This window comes from Bidens hawaiensis, unplaced genomic scaffold (assembly GCF_021521415.1).
Source record: "Bidens hawaiensis isolate Kalapana, Puna unplaced genomic scaffold, B.hawaiensis_p1.1 tig00016270_1, whole genome shotgun sequence".
Taxonomy (NCBI): Eukaryota; Viridiplantae; Streptophyta; class Magnoliopsida; order Asterales; family Asteraceae; genus Bidens; species Bidens hawaiensis.
The window spans coordinates 157,274-173,673 of NW_027492488.1; the positions used below are offsets into that span (position 1 = coordinate 157,274).

The window sequence follows — 16,400 nt, forward strand, 5'->3', positions numbered from 1 at the left end:
GAGATTGGTGTATTCACAATTTCGAGCCTTGCTTGGTCTGCTGGATCCAACTTCCTGAAACATTGCTCATACATGATGTCTGATTCGCTGCCAGTGTCCACCAGGACTTTTGACACTTCATAATGAGCAATGTGTGTAGTGATGACTAGAGGACTGCTGATAGAAGGGCCTCCCCTGATTCTTGGGAAGATTACTTGTTGCTCGCGCCAATCTCCTTGGACTTGCGCGCTTCTCTTTCTTGATCTTTGCCCTTGCCTTCCTCCCTCGGCTACACAGATTCTTTTGAACTTTTTGCTGGCTGAGGCTCCATCTGGTTGCTCATTTTCTGGTCTTGGGTTTTTCACCAGGTGAGCCAGCTTGCCTGATTTCACATCTTTTTCAATTGCATCCTTCAAGTGGTGGCATGCATCGGTGTTGTGCCCTGTGGACTTGTGAAACTCACAATACTTGCCGCTGTTTGATGGTCCCTTATAGTGTAGTGGCTTGGGGCTTTTGAACTGGACATTCTCAGTGCTTAACACTTGTGAAGGCGTTTTAGTGAGGGGAGTCCATATTCTTGGCAGAGGTCTGTTAGGATCTCTGCCGCCTTCCCTCTTGTCACCCTCTCCGCGATTACGAATGTCTTTTTGGGGCTGGGGTGAGCTTGGTCGCGCCTGCTTTTCTGCGGGAGAAAAACTGGTTTGTTGCAACCTGGACCATACAGAGTTTTGTTTGCCCCTTCTTTCGTTGTTGCGCGGTGCCTCTGCTTGATGCCCTCTTTCTCTTGCTCTATCTTGGGCAATTTGTTTTTCATTTCGCGCGAAGACTCGCGATGCTTCCATTAGCTTGGCCCAAGTGGTTGGCATGCCATCTCTGCTCACGAGAGCTCTGCGGAGTTGATCACTGCGCGCACCTTGTATAAAGGCCACGCGCAAGAGTTGCTCAGTGATACCTCCAATTGCAAGAGATTCCTGATTGAAACGAGTTATGTAGTCTTCAATCGTTTCATCATTCCTGCGCACGCAGTGCATGATGTCATCAGAGTCGCGCGTGTGTCTGCGCTGCTGTACGAAGTGAGCTTGGAACTTCTCCAATAGCTCTTCGAACCCATCGATTTGCCCAGTCGGCAAGCTTTCGAACCAGACACGCGCCGCGCCCGTGAGGCAGCGAGCAAACATGTGACACCTTGTTGGCATCGTCCAGCTTTCTAGGTTTCGAGTGTTATAAAAACCTTGTAAGAAATCGTCTGGATCTGTTGTGCCATCGTACTTGCCCAACCCACTTGGCATCTTGGTTTTGTGTTGAATGGGAGCCTTCGCGATGCGCTCAGTGAATTTTGAATGCTTCACCAAGATGGCTGGCCTGTACGGTGTGGTTACGTCCACTTGCCCTCTCGCTGGTGGGCTGTACGGTGTGTACATATCCAGATCGGCTTTGGCTCCAGGCGCCATGTTCATGTGCGCGCGGAGCTGTGAGCCTCCTGCATGAGTATCTCGCGTCTTCCTCATGCTGTGCACTTCTTCATCACTAAACTCAGCGTGTTCAGTGTGAACAGAGTGACCATCTTCCGGCGCGCGCGCCCTTTTTGTTGTTTCTTGAATGGTTTGCTTATCAAACGCGAGCCTTTGTGTTAGGTCGGCTAACTTTTTGTGTTTGACCAGCTCATTGTACTTGTCCATTAGACGTCGTTGCTCGTTTATGAGCCATTCTTTAGGGTCATTGGTTTCATCTTCTGGACCCATTGGTCCTTTTTGTTTTGCGTCGGTAAGATTTTGGAACGTGAGATCGTCTGGAGGAGTTTCAGTCTGGCTATGAGGAGTTGTGATGAAGGGATGGTTACTGGTGGTGCGCACAGAATCACGCGGCACCCTCAGAAACTGCTGTCCCTCATTAACATCCTCACGCTCAATATCCTCCAGAACTTGATCGCTATTACGAACACCAGAGACCATGGTGAAATTTTTTAGAGAGAACTGATGAGATTTTGTTGCCGTTGTAACAGGTGATGGCGCCAATGAAGAAACGTGGATCGGCTCACTGGTAGACGATCAACTTTCCTCGGGTATGATTATGCTATTTCACCGATGGTTCTCCGGAGTATGTATTCTTCCACCTACAAAATGAACAGCACCGTAAACTTACCCCTCAGAAAGGGACAGAGGGGTCCTCTTTGGGGTAACCCTCCGGTGTGAGAATAAGAGATTGTAGGAGAAGATAATAATCTGAGAGTAAGGAATTGGAATGTATTTTCTAGCTTGTTGTTGCTTACTCTTGCTTACCTCTCCTTGTGGAGGTGGTGTGGTATTTATAGTGCTAGGGTTTCCAATGATTGGGCTCAGACCCAATTAGGGCCTTTTTGGCCTCCTCCTATTGCTTTGCGCCACGTGTCCTTAGGACACCTGGTGCTTTTTTATTGATTATTCTCTGACCCAGGTATTTTACCTGACTCATGTGCAATCACGTGGTAGCACATGGGTTTTGCTGAGTTGTCCACCTTTCATTGGCAGCTGTCAACATCAGCATATTCTTATTCCTTAAAGGATACCTTCTGGAAGGTTGTCTGACGTGCACAATCAAGGTTGTCATTATCCTGATTTGGATAAGGACGAGGTTGATTATGTGCATGTGTGATATGCGCCTATCCTGAGGATGCGCAAGGTCTTCTCTTTATTCTCACGCGCAGATGTTTCATGCGCAGATGTGATATGCACAAGCATATGTAATATGCGCCACGCGCGGATGCGCCACGCGCGGATGTGATATGCGTGAGCATGTGATATGCGTCACGCGCGGATGCGCCACGCGCAGATGTGATATGCGTGAGCATGTGATATGCGTCACGCGCGGATGCGCCACGCGCAGATGTGATATGCGTGAGCATATATGGTGCGTGAGCATGTGATACGCGTGAGCATATGTGATGCGTGAGCATATTTGATATGCGCCATGCGCATAGGTTTTGGCTTTGTGCCTTCATAATATCTTGATTTCAAGCCTCTTGTCTATATCTTGTGGGTTGACCCGCCTCGCTCGATGTTGAGGCGGGTACATACCTTCAATGATGATGATAGCTATTCTAAATGAGTCGAAATCAAACTTATGACATTACCCATGAGCCAGAGTCAAGGTACAATATAAAGCTAAAAACGAGTAGAGCTTAAAGCTCAAACCATGTTACTAACAAGCCGAGCTAAAACCACTACTCACTTGGAATATTATCTTCTTTGAAAGACACTCAACTCTAATCTTCATCAAAGGATCCAATATTCAAGTTTTTATGTTCTTTTGAGATTTGACTACCTATGTGCATCTTGTTAGATACACTCATTGTATGCAGACTAGACTGACATTGACAAATACACCTCTGATAATTTGGGACCATATTGGTCAACTAAACAAAAAAGCACATTCTGTATAACAGGCCACAGTTTTTGTTGTATCTATTTTTTCTGGAAGAATGTCCCAAAATCCCAGTTCATCTATTCTACCAAGTAGCCATGCATATAAATTACAAAAAAAAAACAATAATAATAATAATTAAAAGAAAATAAACAAGTCTCTGAACAGAACCTAATATCACTACTTTCCCCCCCAAAATGAACCAACAATATAAACAGTGTTGTTTCCCACCTTCAATTAAACCATGGTTTATTTGCTAAAAACACTCAAACACAATGGTCTCAAAAGTCAACATCTCCTCTATGAAGCTCTATTTTCAAACACCCGTTTTGGGATTTACGCGCGTGACATTGGAGAAAACGGAGGGTTAACTACAAAAGTAGGCGGGATTTCATCAAGATGCTTACTTAATCTCGTTTTCTCACCATCAGCCACCGCCTCAATCAACTGTTTGACTTCATCTTCGATCAAAACTCTTAACGAATCACATTGCAACATCTGTTTATTCACATCACTGTCAATGGCAATCGAGGCATCCGTACCATGCAATATAGCAACGCATATTGAAAACGCTTGTAGAGAGCTCAGTTTCGCATGAAAGTCAACCGCATATTGTCCTTCCTCGGTCAACTTCATGGTCAAAGCTGGTGTTTTCTCCTTGGTCCCCTGTGTAACCGCATTAAACAACATTAAGAATGTATTTATTTAGTTTTTCTCATCAATTAACAATTTTTGGCTTAAGTATAAATTTTACCTTCAAGAAAATTTCCACACAGCGGTTCTTGTTACATGACTTGTCTCGTTTCATATCGGGACTCCCAAAAACAAGAAGCGGGCACCCCATATCCCACCCGCCACAATCACACCCACCACCTAGCCTCCACCTGTCGAGCAAAGGTTTGACCCGTTGACTTTCATCACTTGGCAAACCATGGTTACCAGAAGGGATCACGACACTGACTTCAACCGGGGTTAACAGACCAGAGTCGGTTTTGCTTTCCTGTAAGACAATGGCTGCAGATTCAAGGTCCGGATGCAAATCTGCAACAGGCCACGGATTTAAACTGTGGATATTACTTTGACCGTTGACTTTTGGTTGGTCAACAGCCTCATTTGAGTTTTCTTTCGGGTTCAAACCATCAGAGGTTTGTGAAACAGACTGTCTAGAACGTGCAAGATCGTATAACACAAACTCTGTGAGCATAGAGTTGTTAAAAGCTTCAGACTTTATAATTTCTGTACATAAATAACAAGAAACTTGCATCTGGGCCGATATTAGAAACTCTTTAGTTCTATGATCTTTAGATCCTCGACCACTAACATTACTCTTTCTTCTATTTTGAGCCGTGTGAAACGTATACACCCAATTGAAACCGTCTCCTGTATTCCATCTCTTTGCCACCAAAACATCATGCGGATTCTTAACCGAAAACTCAAAATACGGTACCCCTTTTTTGTTCCTTAATTTAAGTGACCCGCTTAGGTGAGCTGGCAAAGAAGATGATGACGCAATCGAGCTACAAGAATCTTTCTTTAAAGACTGAGAATCCCTCTCGGTGTTTGCAAAATCGTTCAGCAATGACTTTCTTAAATTACCATTCCTTGTGTTCGGTTCTTCAATCGCAGAGCCCGAAGGACTTTTGTGAGATTTCGACTTTGTGAACGGGTCAAACATTTTTCTAAACGGGCTAAAACGAGTCTTGGGACTTGTGGATTTCACTGATTCGGTTTCAGTTTTGGTAGGTGAATGAGGCATTTCTAATTTAGAAGATAAAGATTTGTTCAACGGGATTCTGCTCGAAAGATTCTCTTTCTTGATTAAACTTGTAACCGATCCGTTATCTTCATCTGAACTACATAACGACTCGACTACTTCTAACGAAAAGGGAGCAGGTTTAGTTCTCGAAACCGCAATCTTTTTCCTCCCTTCGGTTTCATGTTCTTTAATCCGATTCATTCTACCTAACTCCTTCGAACTTTGATACACAGAACCTCTTCTTGGCGCCTCATTGGCAACTAACCTAATCGATGGAACCGACCGACACGAAGAACTACGATACCGGTTAAAGCTTATTACTGTAAAATCTTGATTTTGAGTCAACAACATTGCATTTCTTGACTTGGGTTTCTTTCTACTAACCTTTTTGATATCAACATTTGAATGTGAGAGAAGAACAGTTTTAGGGCTTCCATCCACCACACAATACTTTTCAAATTCCAAGTTTAAATCTTGACCCATCTACAGATCTGCTGCAATCATTATTACAAAACAGTTAAACACAAGTTTGCATTAAAACAATGAAAAGAACAAGAATAAATGAACAAGATTTACCCATGGTTTACAAATCTAAGAGCAAAATCTAACAATGCATGAGGCAAATAATGTTAATTAGATAAAAAATTTGATTGAGGCAAAGTGTCGAACAGGTGGTGGGCATAATAATAATAATAATAAGAAACAAAATAATTAAAAAAAAAGTAATAGATAACATACACTTGCATTCGAAGCTAACCCCACCAGATGTAATGGAGTAAATACCAAGTCTTGTATTTTGGATTGTTATTATTGAAAGATGTTGAAGAAATTAAAAGTGGGTGTGATGAAACACAATGATAGGGTTTTAAGTGTATCTATATTTTAGTGAAGTTTTTATATATAATTGGATGTGATCTTATTTACTTTCTCTCTCTTTGATTTGATGATGATAATAGACACAGAGAGCTTTGGGGTTGTGTCTGCTAAAAGCATCTTCTTTCTTTTGACTCATTTTCTATATTATTTTTGTAATGTTTCTATTTAACCCTTCTATTTTTTTTATTTTTAATTAAAGATCCGTCTGGGTTGCTTAGACGAACGGCACCTCATTTCGGTTGCAACCCTGTTTATGTTCTCTCCTTTTCACATTTTGTCTCCACATATCTCCGTCTCTTGTTTGCGTAAGCATGCTGTTTAATATTTAGTTACAAAGTGATTAAACTTAAAAGTTAAAATCAAACAAAATTGAATTGCTTTAAGAGCAAACTGAATTAGTTGTTTTAGTTTTGGCTTGATTGGGTTAAATAGAGGAAACCGAATCATATATTAGTCAATTATATAATCGAGAAACCAGAAACCCAAACCGAACAACTTCAATGTTACATATTGGGTTTTTGATTTTTGAAACTGAAACTGAAACGAATTCAAATTTAGTTATTGGTTCGTTTTTGAATATTTTTGTTAGATTTGGTTTGGTTCCAAGCCTAAGATATTAAAAGAGAGGGATCTAAGTGTAATTTCCATTACTTTAATATTAGAAAGTAATAATCCATAGGTGTAAATTGATATGAGGTCTGTATATCTTTCTTTGAATATTGAAATTACCGAATTTACATAAGTTCTGTTTTTAACTTTTAAGTGTTGTATATTATGTATATATATATATATATTTTACATATTTAGAATTTGAATATAAAATCCTACTTAAAAAATAAATATTTATTAATGAATTATTAGGGTAATTTTACATATACCTTATAAATATTAAAAATATCATATATACCCCGAAAAAAATAAAATTATCATAAATGCACTTACAAAGTTATTAATATATCATACATACTCAATTTATTAAAAAAACAATTTAATAAATGGTTATTTTACCTTGGTTCAGTTAGATGTGGTAAATGGTTTTCATTGTAGACCATTCTATGCGATAAACCTTTAAAAGGTTTGCAATTTTAAAGAAGTGACGGGAGATTATTTGGTTGTTGTCAAGGATGTTAAACGTCAATCAAAATTAAAATAACAATATATAGTATAAACACATTATGTAATGAAAAGGAGTGGAATGAGCGTATCGTGTATATGAAATTTAAACTTTTAGAAAATACTTATAACCTCGTCATTTATTAAATTGTTATTAATAAATAAATGAGGTATACATAACATATTAACTATTTTGTAAAAACATATATAATATTTTAATAAACTTTGCATAAGTATGTATCATATTTATAATGTTTGTAAAACTATATATGAAATCAATCCTAAATTATTTGTAGGCTCCCCATTTTATTAATATCTAGGAAAGGAGGCATAACATTATAATATAGTGTGTACCTTCCGGTTATAGAATTCTCCAGCTAAGGGTTTGTTTTTTTTTAACAACCAAATATTGCATTTTATAAGAGTTTGTTTTTTTTAACAACCAAATATTGTATTTTACTGTGATTGAACTTTTGACCTTGTATATTACAATCTCATCACCTTACCATCCTATTAAAATATGAACGAATTCTAGGTCAGTGGTTAAATGGATAATTTTCATACCTTGAAGGGTTCTATGGTTAAACAACTAAAGTCGATTTTAGAAATAATAAATTGCAAGTGCTAATTGACGTAAGACAAGTGTAACCTTTCCATGGTAGCACGATTTTAAAATTATCTTTTATTATTATAGTTATAAACAAAGTCTAATATTAAAAAAACATCATAAATATAAAAGTTTTACAAATCAATCTTATTATAAATTCAAACAACAATATCTCTCTATATAATAAACAAGTAGATTTCCATAAAAATATCACTTTGTTTTTTACCAAATTTCTTTAAATTGCCACATGGCATTTCCTAATTATTTTTTAACTATTTTAACTCTTTATATAATAAACAAATTTGATCCATTAAATTCTTCTTTTATTTTTCACCAAATTTCTTTAATTTTTTACATGGCATTTCCTAATTATTTTAATTCAATTTCAAAATCAAGTTTGTGATACCTATTATTTTTTTATCATCCTAACTCACATGTTTTAACCATTGCAATCACCATATACATATTACATTGAAATTCATCAATATTCAAGGTAACTATCAAATATTTGTAATCGGATTCACATAATCAATTGTTTCACCTTCACATATTCAATTGGATTAATAGCTTCACATATTCAATCGGATTTAATTGATTCATAGGTTCAATCTTCTTAATGCGATTCATTTAATCCGAACCATGTAATATGATTCACGTAATTGATTTATATGTAATCCGTTGTCTTTCAATTGAAACTCTAATTCTATGATCATTATATAACACAAATTATTTACCTAGAGATATATTACAAAAAAAAATAAATTAAAGTATGTCATCAGTTATCGATAAGTATTATTTAAATAAAGACATATTATCTTTAAAAATACACCATAAAATGTCCAAAAAAGCAAGTTAATGTAGTACAACACTCAATGTTTAATAAATTAACGAGTAAATGTCCTTGAATATGCAATGTTTGAATTACTTTTATTCTTAATGGATTGTTTCGAAGAATTATGGACTTTTATTGTTTTTAAGGAGATGATTTGTGATAACAAAAAGAATAACTCCTACCAAATGTCTTATCAGTCTGCATATCATGATGCAACCTTATATCACCCTTATTATACAGTTAATTATAAGTAATTCTAAATAACCGGCTTAGGTTCATGTTTAGTTTAAAATAAATTTGGTCAATGTATTTTTAAGTAAAAATGAGTTTGGCTCAAACGAGCATGATCTGAACAATTACTTACATTTTTTTGTGTTTAATATTATTTTTATATTTAAATATTTAACTGTAAATATATTTTTATGTGAATCATTGTTAAATAAAACAAAACGGAAAAAAGAAAAAAAACAATCACTTTACAAGTAAAATGTTTTTTTTTTCTTTTTGGTTTTAACTTTTAATATGCCAACATGTTTATAATCTTTTGTAAAACATTCTCATATTAACACTTTCTTCACTATAAAGAATTTCATATGTAGACATTATGATTTCTTATGTTACAAAAACTATTTACATATTTAATAATTATCAGTTACCTTAAACAAATTGGTTTGGAAAGGTTAAAAAGATGACTTTTGTGAACCGGAAGATAATGAAGTTGGTGTTTCTTGCTCTATACATTTAATATTTTTATGTAGAAATTGATTTTTTAGGATTTGATGTTTGAAGCAGTTGAAACAGGACTTTCATGACTTAAAAAACAAAGAAATAAAGTTAATATTGTAAATGAAATTCGCATCTGAAGGATAATTATAGAATTTTTTATTTGTTATTTTTGTAACATAAAATTTGTAAACCAAAGGTTATAAATGTGTAGGGTGAACATATCAAATAGTTAGTTTCGAGTTAAGATTTTGAGTGCAAGTCAAAATTCTTCAGTTTTTTGTCCAATGGTAGTTTAGGGATTTGTGAAAGTTTGGTTCGTTTGAGTTAAAAATTGCAAATTTTTGGTCCTATGGTACTAAGAAGATTTTTTTGTCTCAGTTTGGCTAATATTTTAAACACTGTATTTGTTTTTAACATTATATTTGTAGTTTGTGCATTTTCAAGAATTTAGATTTTTTGACTAACCCGTGTGTTACACGGGTTCTAACCTAGTTAAATAAATATTGGTACGGAAGTAAAGAAAAACATTGTCTATAGACATATTTGCCCTCTTCATATGGTTAGGCATTGTTTACATCTAGTTGTGAGGGGGATTTTAAAATTTAAACCATAAGCACATCGTACGTATCTCGATATTAGTTTTATAAAAATAATACTAAATATCCATTATCAATATCAATTATTATATTTGATTGGGAAATGCATGTCATTATTCATTCAATTAAGTATGGGCCACATTTGAGCACTTAATGTGCTGCCCAAAATTTGAGATCCTATCTGTTGTACACTAGGTTATTTTCCTTTGTACGACACGGGTGAAAATATTAAAATTTTTAAATAAACATATGTCATTTGAAAACATAAGTTGTTATATGTTATTCGGGACGACAACATACTTTAAATTGTAAATAAATTGGTACAAAAACAAATGAATGTGATATACAAAAATAAACCCAAATAACATTCAAATTACAATATTTGAAAACATAATCAAAAGTTCAAAATGTAAAATTTATAAGCTGTTAAAAAAGACTTCCTTATAAACTATATTTATCATTTATTTGTAACTTTGTCTTCCTTGTTTAATAGAATTTTAACACCACTCTTCTCTCTTGATAAAGCTACATAGAGTTTTCTATGTGTAAACACCGGGTCTCCGAGATATATGCTAACTCTTTATAGAGATTGACCTTAACTTTTGTTAATGGTCATTGCAAAACAGACTATAACTGGAAACTACATTATCTTCAATTTAAACGAAAGTTTCTTATCTGAAGGTGTTAGACCACTATGAATTATATAAGTGCGATAACAATATTAGAACCTGAAATAACTTTTACTTCAACAAAACGTCTACCCAAATTAATTACTCGCAATCTAATTTCGTTACACAAACAGTTCTTCGGATCCATATTCGTTAGTAACATTAATCTATGAGTCTAAAGAATTTTGGTCTTTTTTATTTTATTTAGCATAATGTGTTTATGAAAATTTTACTTCAAATTTAAATATAAAAAATAATTTGTATGATCTTACTTAAAAACCAAAAAACTGATTTTTTATATGGACCACATCTAAATTTGTGAATTTTGTTGCTAAGTATGAAAACAATATAAACTTAGTAAACCAAATATAAGTAAAAAACTATGGAGAAATATATTTGCGCCTCTAATTAACATAAATTGATTCGTATACACATCTTAATTAAAACATGTATTTTAATTGGTTTTAAGAATATAAAATAGTATTGGGTACACGAAATTATGTTTCGTATCATTTCTAAACAAGAAAATACAAAAAAGAAATGTGTAAACATACATTCAATGTTATTAAAAATTTGTTTATCAAAAAGGTATAATGTAATTCATAATAAATATATTAAAAGATCGTTTATAATTTTCTGTTACAAGTGTCTAATTTTTAGTTAATAACATATTAATTTTATTTACTATATGTTAGTTAATAAAAATATATTTTAATACAATATTGTGTATTAACGCATACCGTTCAAAATGCTAATAAGTGGTTCTCTTGGCGTTGAAACTGCACGTTTACAAAAATAAAAATGCATTCTTAAAAAATATTTAAAAAGTAACTAAAAAATAATAAAATTACTAACCGTTTGAATTACCCCTTTTAATGGAAGACGTTGATTGACCAAAATTATGTTTTCTTTAATTTTAAAAACATCTATAATATAATATAATATGGATAGCATATGAAAAGGGTGAAAATCATAAATATAAAAATAAAATTTTATAGAGCATGATGTTTCAATTTTGCTGACTTAATGAAGGATATTAATACACAAAACAGAAAAATTAAAAAACCAGGAAACCAAATACTATTAACTTTAGTGATAATTGTAGTTTATTTATATTTGGTGTTCATAAAGATATTAAAAACATGAAAAAAATAAAAATTACACATGAAATAACAATAACACAACTTACTCTACTTGATGTAAAAACTATCTACTAACTTGAATCTACATAGATAATCAGAAATTCATTTATATAAAAGTATCAAACCCACCAATATTATGTATTGCATGTGATTCTATAAAAGGTGTAAACTTATATATATAGTATCCACCTTTCCATACTCGAATTAGAAAATGGGCAATTTCATATATACTCTTATAAACACTGAAAATATCATATATACCGACACAAAACTAAAAATATCATATATACCCTTACAAATTATTTAAAATATCATATATACCCAATTTATTAAAAAAAACTATAATAAATGGTCATTTTACCCTTCTTTCCTTTTTTACTTTATTATATAGTTTCATTAAAAAAAGAAATTTATTATAAGAAGAAAAAAGAAACAAAAATTATAAGCCCACTTTGTTCGTCTCCTTCCTCGGCAATAAACTTTGGGCCATTCGGCGGTGCGGTGTGACACCGGAGAATGACAGGAAAGCTTGGGACTTTGTGTTTCCGCAAATCCGATGGCGGTTACCCATCAGATCTGTAACCGATCTGCAACATCTCCGACACCCATCAGATCCGTAACCGCCGTCATTAATCTTCGACCATCTGGGTCTGTCCTTCGTTGTTTCCGACCGTTTTCGGGGTGGTGTAGGATGTTGAAACGAATGGTGGTGTATGAGGTGGAAGAAGACAAACGGTGGTGAGGCAATGGTCGGAGAAGGAAATAATTCGTCGACACTTGTTGCCGGAACTGGTGGCGGTTGTTGGGCTGGTCCCTCAACGTTAATATGCCGGAACTGGTCGATGTTAAATTGATCGCTGGTTAGTGGTTATGGACTTACCAGGAGGAGATTTGTGTTTTAAAATACTAATTTTTATTGTTACTCAAATAAGAATATAAAACAGTTTATAAATAAATCATATAATATCAAGGGCAAAATGGTCATTAATTAAAAATTCATTAAAATTGGATATATATGATATATTCATTTTTGATTGGGTATATATGATATTTACAAGTTTTGTAGGGATATATATGAAATTAATCCATTAGAAAAATATGAAAGACGTTGATTGGAATCAGTTTAAGTAAAGTAATTAATAAAAATTTACATTGCAATGGAAAGTTGTTTGAAATTATAAAGAATGTAAATAATTGTATTCATATGATTAGATACATATGGTGTGCCTTATTTTTTTTGCTAGAAAATATATACAAGTTGCATTTACTAATTAACTGAATATTTAATTTTGATTGACAACACACCCTGAATTAATGAATTCCAAAATTGCCTTTTGATAGTTATTTGTATATTTATGATCGTGTAAATTTACTAAAACACATAAATACATTTGATAATCTAATTTCATACAATTTTTGTGGCTTAATTATTGATAGAAAATGGTTGAATTGACTTCAAACGCTCCAAAATGCATTTACTACTTATTTATGATTATCCAATGCAGTTGCATTATCATATGAATAAAACTAACACAAGTTATTAATGTAAAACAGTTTTGCAAAACATAACAACAGGTTTAAATTATTATATTACTTAAATTCCAAGAAAATCTAAGAATACATAGTATATATGAAATATATATGAATTGATCAATAGAAAGAAAACAAGTGTCCAAAACCCTTATTGTTTTAATAGTATAGATAGATAGTTATGAATCATTATTGATGGTGACATGTAAATAGAAGCGCCATTTATCCTAGGTTCATTACATCGATTCAAAACAACCAATAAAAATGATTAATTGATACAACCCATCTCAATATATCAAAGACCAACTGATGATAAATTGAGACTTAATAAACTCTAATCTTGAGTTATGACCCATTTAGATGAACAATTTTCTTAATTCTGCTATGTAATCCAAAAGTGATCAATATTTTCAAAATTGTCCAATTGCACCTGAAAGGAAACAAATTAAATGATGTAAACTACAATATTGACTAATAGTTAGTCAAACTTTAATTTTCAACTAAACTTTAAACTTGATCAATTAACCCGCATTTACTTGTATACATTTAAAATCAACATGTAACCTCAACCTTTTTAAAAATACCAAAATTTCCATGACTAAAATGAACACATAGCAAAATTTCTTTTTCTAAAACTAACCCAAATCTAAAATATTTGTAACCAAAGTTTCGACCTGTGTCAAAACTTACCCGTTTCATGTTTGTTCATCATCAACGTCAAAAACATCGCCCGTTTTCTCTTTACCATTTGCACAGTTTTGTTACCTTCATTTACATTAATATTTATTATCAAGAATCAAGATCAATTCATTCGATAAACATTTAATCAAATTTTAAAATCACCTACGACAAGCAGTCCAAAGATAAACGCAATTCCCCAATCAACACATATGAATGCATGCAAGCATGATAATGAAGATATGTTCATGATTTAACAAACACGTTTAACTACAAAATCACAGTATTAAAATAACAATAATTGTGAGATGCTTAATTTCTAAATGAAAAAAAAAGGAAAAACTATGAATATGAAAGATCTTACCAGCTGTCAGAGTTAACAGTAAATAGATTAAAACCATAGTTAGTTGTACATATGGCATGAAAATTTGACTTCACCATAAAATATGATAATAACTACACTTTCTGCACAATAAGCAAAACGCTAGTGCTTAATATGTACAACTATTATATAAGTTTTTTTATAATAAAAAATACATATGATGATTACACCAATCATAACATAACATAAACACAAAGAACAATATTTAAACATCACTTATACACTCTCAATTCCCTAAAATTTATGGTGGCGTTGTCCCAATAAATTCAATTTCTAAAAATAGAAAGAAAAAAGGGAAGTAAAATACATCAACAAAATCAAAACTTGAATATTCATAACATTTTTTATTTGTATCCAACTAACAAATGGTTGGATCAGAATCCTCACAAAATCAAATCAACCACAACAGTGAACTAATAACTAATAGTGAACTAACCTTTAAGGAATGCTTATTTTACGATTGTTAAAACTCATAATGTAGGCTGTCAAGATTGAATAAGCAGTGACCGACTTTTATATAGGAGGTGCTAAGGTGTTATTTTGAAAAATTACCATAAAAATACATAATTATACTTAATTAAGCACAAATTAAAATAAAAAACAAAATCAATTAATGATTTCATATTAAAAAAATATTTTGAATAGATATAACAGAAACATATTTAATAATTATAGTAAATGTATAATATTTTGAAAAAAGTATCATCAATCAATCAATACAATTAATGGAAATGAAAGGGTTTTGGAAAGTAGATAGTTTGTAACAGATTTTTAAATATTAATATTATTTGACTCTTATATTGAATTCAAATTTTGAGACACTGAATATGATAAGAATTCAAATTATTGATTGATGATTTTTATATGGCAATGCATGGTCCCTATGTTGCCATAAAAAAACATTCGTAGTTATAGTGAGTTTTCAAAAGTATTAAATCAAATAATCTATCTATACTATTAAACCAATAGACTTTAAGTCAACTTGGCATATTTCTATTGGTTGTTTCATAAACTTTCCATCTATATCTACCACTTCTCTAATTTTCATTTGAATAAAATAAATCAAAATTAAATTGAAATAATCTACAATCAATATTCTTTAATGATTAATAATTATAATTATTAATTATTAATTTCTATTATTTATATTATTTCTATTATTATGTATTCATTTTTCATTATAACATAATTTAACCTAAAAACCCTAATTAGTTATCTTCTCTTTCACGCATCCATCCTCTTCCACCTATCTCGACATTCAATTCATTTATCCGGTCAACTCACCGTCCACCATCGATGAAGTTTTTCACTAGCCGGACGTTTAATCTAAAGCATATCGGCCTACCCATGACTGTTTTCACAATCCATCAACGTTACCACCGGTCACTTAAATCATCAGGTTTTATTTTTTGTATTTTGATTCAATTGAAATTAATAAGTTATTTTTGCACAACTTATATCAATTACTTAATTATTAATGTGATGATTTGCTGATTAATTATATTATGTTGACTATTTTTATAAATTTCAACCATATGATTAAAATTTTAAATATATCATAATTTATTATAATTTTTTATATACGGTAGTTGATAATCAATTTTACATATACGGAATTATTGTATTGGTGATTAATTGTATTAATGTTAATAAAGAAATTAGTAAGTTATTTTTCTACATTAGTAATTTAATGTTGTAGGTTGAAATTATGGTGTAGATTTAAAGATACCATTTTAATTATTTTGTATTTATAATATAATTTAAGAACATGACATTCAAGTATTTTAAATTTTGAAAATCCTCTAATTAAGATCTCCTAATTTTCGCCCATAATTTATGCTAATTCAAAATCCCTAATTTTATGTTGGTATAAGCCGACGATGAATTTGGCGACTGGGCTGAAGAAGTTTGTTAAGTGGTAACTTTGGTATTATGGTCATGATCAAGGGAAAACTAAATTTTTACATTCATAGTTTTGATTTGTGTTTTAGTTTTAGGAATTTTTTTTATTTTATGAAAGAAGTAAAAGATCTCATGAGCATGATTCTTTGCTTGAAATGAGGATGACTCAAGCAAGAGTTGGCATATACATGCGAGAATCGGTGTCTACACATGG

The 16,400-nt window shown here is 32.4% G+C and overlaps 1 protein-coding gene across 2 annotated transcripts; it reads right to left on the reverse strand.

Moving 5' to 3' along the window:
* Positions 1–3,600: 3,600 nt before the first annotated feature.
* On the reverse strand, positions 3,601–6,050 carry LOC143551147 (uncharacterized). 2 transcript variants are annotated; one of them, XM_077041650.1, is made up of 3 exons: positions 5,873–6,050; positions 4,133–5,625; positions 3,601–4,044 (listed from the first exon to the last, which is right to left on the reverse strand). In XM_077041650.1, exons 2-3 carry the CDS (start codon positions 5,615–5,617, stop codon positions 3,715–3,717), a joined length of 1,815 nt encoding a protein of 604 aa, XP_076897765.1. In that variant the 5' UTR covers positions 5,618–5,625; positions 5,873–6,050; the 3' UTR covers positions 3,601–3,714. The 2 variants fall into 2 exon arrangements, with proteins under 2 accessions (XP_076897765.1, XP_076897764.1); XM_077041649.1 differs by having other exon boundaries at positions 4,133–5,628; positions 5,869–6,050.
* Between the last annotated feature and the right edge of the window lie 10,350 nt (positions 6,051–16,400).